An 8,585-nucleotide genomic window follows, 5' to 3' on the forward strand; every position below is an offset into this window, starting at 1 on the left:
CCTCCAGCCCCTACAGCCCTCACCCTCCTGTTCAAATCCCTCCCTCCCTATCTCCGCCACCTCCTCCAGCCCCTACAGCCCTCACCCTCCTGTTCAAATCCCCTCCCTCCCTATCTCCGTCACCTCCTCCAGCCCCTACAGCCCTCACCCTCCTGTTGAAATCCCCTCCCTCCCTATCTCCGTCACCTCCTACAGCCCCTACAGCCCTCACCCTCCTGTTCAAATTCCCTCCGTCCCTCCCTATCTCCGTCACCTCCTCCAGCCCCCTACAATCCTCACCCTCCTGTTCAAATCCCCTCCCTCCCTATCTCCGTCACCTCCTCCAGCCCCTACATCCGTCACCCTCCTGTTCAAATCCCCTCCCTCCCTATCTCCGTCACCTCCTCCAGCCCCTACAGCCCTCACCCTCCTGTTCAAATCCCCTCCCTCCCTATCTCCGTCACCTCCTCCAGCCCCTACAGCCCTCACCCTCCTGTTCAAATCCCTCCCTCCCTATCTCCGTCACCTCCGCCAGAGAGAAAGAGAGAGAGAGAGAGACGGGGAGGGGGGAGAGAGAGATTCCACGAGGGGTGCGTGGGCGGGTTCGGGACACTGACGCTCGCAGCCCTCCCATCCTCAGCGTTGTCTCCCGGAGGGGACTCAGTCGAATTCCGGGTAGGAACTGGGGCTCGGATACTCGCTGTAGGCCGTCTTCCTGTCCGGGCTCCCCGAGCGCCAGGCCTGCGCGACCGGCTCTCCCACTTCTTGAGGTGACAGCTCATCGTCGCCACATTCCTGAAGGGAGGGGGGTGTAAGGGAATCCAGGTCGGAGCAAGGATGAGTGTCACTCCCTTTCCGGGCTGGGCAATCCCCGCTTCCCTGTTCACTTCCTCCCTGAACCGTCCCCACGGACCCCAAACCCCTTCCCCGTTCACTACACCGTCCCCCAGGGACCCCAAACCCCTTCCCCGTTCACTACACCATCCCCCACGGACGCCAAACCCCTTCCCCGTTCACTACACCGTCCCCCACGGACCCCAAACCCCTTCCCCGTTCACTACACCATCCCCCACGGACCCCAAACCCCTTCCCCGTTCCCTACACCGTCCCCCACGGACCCCAAACCCCTTCCCCGTTCACTACACCGTCCCCACGAACCCCAAACCCCTTCCCCGTTCACTACACCGTCCTCCACGGACCCCAAATCCCTTCCCCGTTCACTACACCGTCCCCCAGGGACCCCAAACCCCTTCCCCGTTCACTGCACCGTCCCCCACGGACCCCAAACCCCTTCCCCGTTCCCTACACCGTCCCCCACGGACCCCAAACCCCTTCCCCGTTCACTACACCGTCCCCCACGGACCCCAAACCCCTTCCCCGTTCACTACACCGTCCCCATGGACCCCAAACCCCTTCCCCGTTCCCTACACCGTCCCCCACGGACCCCAAACCCCTTCCCCGTTCCCTACACCGTCCCCACGGACCCCAAACCCCTTCCCCGTTCACTACACCGTCCCCCACGGACCCCAAACCCCTTCCCCGTTCACTACACCGTCCCCATGGACCCCAAACCCCTTCCCCGTTCACTACACCGTCCCCCACGGACCCCAAACCCCTTCCCCGTTCACTACACCGTCCCCCACGGACCCCAAACCCCTTCCCCGTTCACTACACCGTCCCCCACGGACCCCAAACCCCTTCCCCGTTCACTACACCGTCCCCATGGACCCCAAACCCCTTCCCTGTTCACTACACCGTCCCCCACGGACCCCAAACCCCTTCCCCGTTCACTACACCGTCCCCACGGACCCCAAACCCCTTCCCCGTTCACTACACCGTCCCCCACGGACCCCAAACCCCTTCCCCGTTCACTACACCGTCCCCCACGGACCCCAAACCCCTTCCCCGTTCACTACACCGTCCCCATGGACCCCAAACCCCTTCCCTGTTCTCTCCTGCTCTACACCGTCCCGGTGTAGCGAGCCTTTCAGTACTGGGCTGTGTGGAGACGTGCGGTTACCTGTTTAATCTGGTCATGCCCGAGGATATAGAAGGGGCTGGGTTGCCTCTGAGACTGTGACTCCCTCTCATCCTTCAGCTTCCTCCTCTTGGCACTGGGCAGGGGGCTGCCGAGGTCCTGAGGCCCAGTGTTTGTCACCTGGATGTCCTGGCCATCGGGCAGGCCGGTCTGCGCAGGCTCACCCAGCTGAACATCATCCCCTTGGCTGCCCTCGTCCTGTCAACATGAGAAAGAACACATTATTGAGGCTGAGGTGGTGTCTGTGGGAATTCTCCACCAGCCCCTACAGCCCTCACCCTCCTGTTCAAATCCCCTCCCTCCCTATCTCCGTCACCTCCTCCAGCCCCTACAGCCCTCACCCTCCTGTTCAAATCCCCTCCCTCCCTATCTCCGTCACCTCCTCCAGCCCCTACAGCCCTCACCCTCTTGTTCAAATCCCTCCCTCCCTATCTCCGTCACCTCCTCCAGCCCCTACAGCCCTCAGCCTCCTGTTCAAATCCCCTCCCTCCCTATCTCCGTCACCTCCTCCAGCCCCTACAGCCCTCACCCTCCTGTTCAAATCCCCTCCCTCCCTATCTCCGTCACCTCCTCCAGCCCCTACAGCCCTCACCCTCCTGTTCAAATCCCCTCCCTCCCTATCTCCGTCACCTCCTCCAGCCCCCTACAGCCCTCACCCTCCTGTTCAAATCCCCTCCCTCCCTATCTCCGTCACCTCCTCCAGCCCCTACAGCCCTCACCCTCCTGTTCAAATCCCCTCCCTCCCTATCTTCCGTCACCTCCTCCAGCCCCCTACAGCCCTCACCCTCCTGTTCAAATCCCCTCCCTCCCTATCTCCGTCACCTCCACCAGCCCCTACAGCCCTCACCCTCCTGTTCAAATCCCCTCCCTCCCTGTCTCCGTCACCTCCTCCAGCCCCTACAGCCCTCACCCTCCTGTTCAAATCCCCTCCCTCCCTATCTCCGTCACCTCCTCCAGCCCCTACAGCCCTCACCCTCCTGTTCAAATCCCCTCCCTCCCTATCTCCGTCACCTCCTCCAGCCCCTACAGCCGTCACCCTCCTGTTCAAATCCCCTCCCTCCCTATCTCCGTCACCTCCTCCAGCCCCTACAGCCCTCACCCTCCTGTTCAAATCCCCTCCCTCCCTATCTCCGTCACCTCCTCCAGCCCCTACAGTCCTCACCCTCCTGTTCAAATCCCCTCCCTCCCTATCTCCGTCACCTCCACCAGCCCCTACAGCCCTCACCCTCCTGTTCAAATCCCCTCTCTCCCTGTCTCCGTCACCTCCTCCAGCCCCTACAGCCCTCACCCTCCTGTTCAAATCCCCTCCCTCCCTATCTCCGTCACCTCCTCCAGCCCCTACAGCCCTCACCCTCCTGTTCAAATCCCCTCCCTCCCTATCTCCGTCACCTCCTCCAGCCCCCTACAGCCCTCACCCTCCTGTTCAAATCCCCTCCCTCCCTATCTCCGTCACCTCCTCCAGCCCCTACAGCCCTCACCCTCCTGTTCAAATCCCCTCCCTCCCTATCTCCGTCACCTCCTCCAGCCCCTACAGCCCTCACCCTCCTGTTCAAATCCCCTCCCTCCCTATCTCCGTCACCTCCTCCAGCCCCTACAGCCCTCACCCTCCTGTTCAAATCCCCTCCCTCCCTATCTCCGTCACCTCCTCCAGCCCCTACAGCCCTCACCCTCCTGTTTCAAATCCCCTCCCTCCCTATCTCCGTCACCTCCTCCAGCCCCTACAGCCCTCACCCTCCTGTTCAAATCCCCTCCCTCCCTATCTCCATCACCTCCTACAGCCCTCACCCTCCTGTTCAAATCCCCTCCCTCCCTATCTCCGTCACCTCCTCCAGCCCCTACAGCCCTCACCCTCCTGTTCAAATCCCCTCCCTCCCTATCTCTGTCACCTCCTCCAGCCCCTACAGCCCTCACCCTCCTGTTCAAATCCCTCCCTCCCTATCTCCGTCACCTCCTCCAGCCCCTACAATCCTCACCCTCCTGTTCAAATCCCCTCCCTCCCTATCTCCGTCACCTCCTCCAGCCCCTACAGCCCTCACCCTCCTGTTCAAATCCCCTCCCTCCCTATCTCCGTCACCTCCTCCAGCCCCTACAGCCCTCACCCTCCTGTTCAAATCCCCTCCCTCCCTATCTCTGTCACCTCCTCCAGCCCCTACAGCCCTCACCCTCCTGTTCAAATCCCCTCCCTCCCTATCTCCGTCACCTCCTCCAGCCCCTCCAGCCCTCACCCTCCTGTTCAAATCCCCTCCCTCCCTATCTCCGTCACCTCCTCCAGCCCCTACAGCCCTCACCCTCCTGTTCAAATCCCCTCCCTCCGTATGTTCTGCGAAACGGTCCCCAAGCCTACGCTTTGTCTCCCCTGTGTAGAGGAGGCCATATTGTGAGCAGAGAATGCAGTGGACTCGATTCTGGGAAGTGTGGGTGAAGTGTTGCTTCACCTGGAAGGGATGTTTGTGCCCTTGGATACTGGGGAGGGAAATGGGCAGGAGTTGCACCTTCGCCGGTTACAGGGGAAGGTGCCGTAGGGCTGTGGAAGGGTCCCTGGTGGGGGGGGAAGTGAAGGACTTGGGCATCGGGGTGTCCCGGAGGGAACGGTCCCTGCGGAAGGCGGAGAACGGAGGGGAGGAGGGGAATGTGTGTCCGGTGGCGGCGTCTCGCTGGAGGTGGTGGAAACGGCGTCTGATGGCCTTCTGGACGTGGATGCCGTGGGATGGTAGGTGAGGATGAGGGGAACCCTATCGCTGTTGTGGGAAGGAAGAGAAGGGGTGAGGGCGGAAGTGCGTGGGTGGGTCGGACCCCGTTGAGGGCGCTGTCGGCAACGGAGCTGGGGAATCCTCGGCTGAGGAAGAGTGTGGACATTTCGGAGGCTCCTTAGTTGAAGTTGGCCTCATCCGAACATGTGCGACGGAGACGGAGGAACTGAGAGGACGGGATGGAGTCCTTACGGGAAGTGGGGTGTGAGGAGGTGCAGTCCAGGTAGCTGTGGGAGTCGGTGGGGTTTTGTGATGGACATTAGTGGCCAGTCTATCCCCGGGAAATGGAAGCAGGAATAGCGAGGTGAGGGAAGGGAGGAGCCAGAGCTAGACCAGGTGAAAGTGAGGGCAGGGTGGAAACTGGGAGCCAAATGGATGGAGTTTTCCAATTCCAGTCGAGAGAGGGAAGGAGCACCTACAATATCATCGATATATCCGAGAAGGGTTGTGGGTGGGGGCCGGAATAGGTCTGGAACGAGGAACGTTCCGCGAAGAGACTGGATGTCACACACAGTAGGTGAGCACGGTGGGCACTCGGTGGCGGGAGGTGCTTGTCCCGGGCACGCTGGCCGACACCGGCCCTCACCTCGAGCAGGATGGTGAGCTGGGCCGTCCTGTAACAGTCCCCGTGGGAGTCCAGGCATTTCATTAAGAACCTGGTGGGCAGGAAAATCGACGGCGTAAGCATTCACTGGCGAGAAATCCGGCAGGTCATCCGCAAGCTCCCACAGGACTGGCACAAAAAGAGAGGGGGGACCCCCCCCCCCCTCCCATTCAACCCCCGCCTTCCCTTCCTGTCTCTGTAACGCAGGGATCACCGCACAGGGATCGGGAATGCCGTCTGATCCCCCCTCTGTCTCTCCCTAACCCAGGGATCACCGCACAGGGATCGGGAACGCTGTCTGATCCCCCCCCCGCTCTGATTCTGTCTCTAACCCAGGGATCACAGGTCAGGGATTGGGAATGCTGTCTGATCCCCCCCGAGTCTCTCCCTAACCCAGGGATCACAGGTCAGGGATCGGGAATGCTGTCTGATCCCCCCACCGACTCTGTCTCTAACCCAGGGATCACAGGTCAGGGATCGGGAACGCTGTCTGATCCCGCCTCTATCTCTGTCTCTAACCCAGGGATCACAGGTCAGGGATCGGGAACGCTGTCTGATCCCCCCTCTATCTCTGTCTCTCACCCAGGGATCACAGGTCAGGGATCGGGAACGCTGTCTGATACCCCCCCTCTGTCTCTAACCCAGGGATCACAGGTCAGGGATCGGGAACGCTGTCTGATCCCCCCTCTATCTCTGTCTCTAACCCAGGGATCACAGGTCAGGGATCGGGAACGCTGTCTGATACCCCCCTCTGTCTCTAACCCAGGGATCACAGGTCAGGGATCGGGAACGCTGTCTGATACCCCGCCTCTGTCTCTAACCCAGGGATCACAGGTCAGGGATCGGGAATGCTGTCTGATCCCCCCTCTATCTCTGTCTCTAACCCAGGGATCACAGGTCAGGGATCGGGAACGCTGTCTGATACCCCCCTCTGTCTCTAACCCAGGGATCACAGGTCAGGGATCGGGAACGCTGTCTGATACCCCCCCTCTGTCTCTAACCCAGGGATCACAGGTCAGGGATCGGGAACGCTGTCTGATCCCCCCCCCCCGACTCTGTCTCTAACCCAGGGATCACAGGTCAGGGATCGGGAACGCTGTCTGATCCCCCCCCCTCCCCGACTGTCTCTAACCCAGGGATCACAGGTCAGGGATCGGGAACGCTGTCTGATCCCCCCCCCCCCGACTCTGTCTCTAACCCAGGGATCACAGGTCAGGGATCGGGAACGCTGTCTGACCTCCCCCCCGCCCCCTCTGACTCTGTCTCTAACCCAGGGAATAAGAACCTTCGTTCTTGCTTCAGTCTCTGAGTTATTTTTGCAACGCACTCCAAGCGGTTCAGTAGCATCTCGTTCACCTAAGATGGAAAGGGAACAGTTTGATCATTAAAAAACAGCGTTGCAATGAGTTCCAACGTCCGCATGATCCGCCTCGACTCCCACACATAGCAGGGTATTACACACAGTAGGTACTGGGTCGGGGGGCTAGTGTTGGCTGGATTATGGAGTTAAATCCCCTGGAGTATATCCGTCTCCCAGTGGTGGACGAGGCTGGGACAACACGGGGAGAACCGTGGAAGTCCACCTTTACCAACTCAAACTCCTTGCAGCGGCGCAGCAGGGCGCGGTATTTGCGGCGGTACGCCTCTCTGCGCCTCCCGAGCGCCTGTTGCTCGTCCTCCTCCTCGTCCTCGTCCTCGTCCTCCTCCTCCTCTTCCTCCTCGTCCTCGTCGTCCTGCACGTCCTCCTCCTCCTCGCGGCCCCGGCCCTCGTGGAGCGCCGGGTCGGCGAACCCCACCTCCTGGTCCAGCTCGCTCTCCAGGATGTGGCCGCCGAAGAGCGGGGGCAGCGCCAGGTCCGAGCAGGGGCCCGGGAAGTCGTCGAAACCGACCGCCGCCATGCCGGACGCCCACTACGCCGCCGGCCTTCCTTCCACCCGCTTTTGTCTCGGGCAACGGGGAGAGCAAGGGATGAGGGAAGCGCGCCTGTAGTGGGGGTAGCGGCGGCGGAGTTATAGAGGTCACCGGGCGGCCAATGGAGAGCTGCGAACCGTCAGGGAGGGGCAGCCATCTTTGCCTGGGCTTGGCGTCACTCTGCGGTAAGGGGCTTGGGGGTGGACGCAGTGGGCTACCTTCCCCTCCGTATCAGCGTAAATATCTCTCGGGGGCTCAGAGGCAAAGGTTACGTGAAGAAAGGAGAAATAAAATGGCTTTACAGCTGCTCTTGGGCGCTCATTCGTCCATGGCCCTTTGGTCAACCCGAACAGGGGTCAGAGGGCAACCTCCCACCCCTCCCGCCTGAGAAAAAAAAGTCCCCTCCAGAACAAAATGGCGCCGGGGCAGCGGTGGGGCGGGTATTCGCCTCTGACGGACTGCAGTGCAGACCAATCAGACCTCGGGGGCACCTTCACCTCCAATGGGTGCTGACCGTTGCGTGGGTGGGACGTGCAGTGTCAGTTTGACGGACGGAGGCGTTGTCCAACCGAAGCGTGGGACATCCCGCCGATGGCCAATGGGAAATAAAGGAAATGTGGGACGGTGCCCCCTCCTTCCGAAGGGCGTTCACCGCCACCGATAGGCTCTTGCAGCTTGACTGACGGCGACTTTGCCCAATCAAAACAGGACGCTTCTGATCTATCCGCCCCGCCATCCAATCGGGACGTGTTTACATCCCTTACTTTCCGCCACGATGTCGCTACCGGTTACTAGATTGGCAGCCACTGTGCCCAATAGGCTGTTGGGCACGCCCCAGGTCCTCACTGTGATTGGTTGGTACGCCTTGTATGACGGCGGTTTGAACCAATCCGTTGCAGGTGCACCGTGCCGGCCCAAGGTCAGATTGACGTTTATGTTACCCAATCGGAAACGAAGACCGCACCGGCTGCGGCCAACCACCGGCGGTGTGGGCGGGGCGTAAATACGCGGTATGACCCTTCGACCTCTGCCCTCTCCCTGACCCCTGAAATCCCAATGAACATGCTGAAATGAAGAGGAGAAAGCATAAAAGTGTTCATCCAGCTCCACACCTTGTAATTCCATTCCCGTCCTTTTCCTTCACTACCTCAGTGTTGGTTGGTTGTTTCGAGGACGACGGAAGCCACGTTGCAGCCAATCGACGCTCCAGGCGCGTCCGACCGACGTAAGAAACCACCAATCGCCACCCAGGACCGCGCGGACCAATCGCTAGAAGTGCCCCGTCAGGCGTCCACCCGTATTG

At 61.0% G+C, this 8,585-nt stretch overlaps 1 protein-coding gene across 3 annotated transcripts; it reads right to left on the reverse strand.

The window, feature by feature from the left end:
* Window positions 1–356: 356 nt before the first annotated feature.
* Window positions 357–7,742, reverse strand: tfpt (TCF3 (E2A) fusion partner). Of its 3 annotated transcripts, XR_009445334.1 has the most exons (6): window positions 6,955–7,742; window positions 6,657–6,727; window positions 5,354–5,423; window positions 2,000–2,215; window positions 506–774; window positions 357–443 (listed from the first exon to the last, which is right to left on the reverse strand). XR_009445334.1 is itself a non-coding variant. In XM_059644350.1 (5 exons), exons 1-5 carry the CDS (start codon window positions 7,267–7,269, stop codon window positions 640–642), a joined length of 807 nt encoding a protein of 268 aa, XP_059500333.1. In that variant the 5' UTR covers window positions 7,270–7,742; the 3' UTR covers window positions 425–639. The 3 variants fall into 3 exon arrangements, 2 of the variants coding, with proteins under 2 accessions (XP_059500333.1, XP_059500334.1); XM_059644350.1 differs by having other exon boundaries at window positions 425–774; XM_059644351.1 differs by having other exon boundaries at window positions 425–774; window positions 6,961–7,740.
* Window positions 7,743–8,585: the final 843 nt, after the last annotated feature.

This window comes from Stegostoma tigrinum, unplaced genomic scaffold (genome assembly GCF_030684315.1).
Source record: "Stegostoma tigrinum isolate sSteTig4 unplaced genomic scaffold, sSteTig4.hap1 scaffold_733, whole genome shotgun sequence".
NCBI classification, from domain to species: Eukaryota; Metazoa; Chordata; class Chondrichthyes; order Orectolobiformes; family Stegostomatidae; genus Stegostoma; species Stegostoma tigrinum.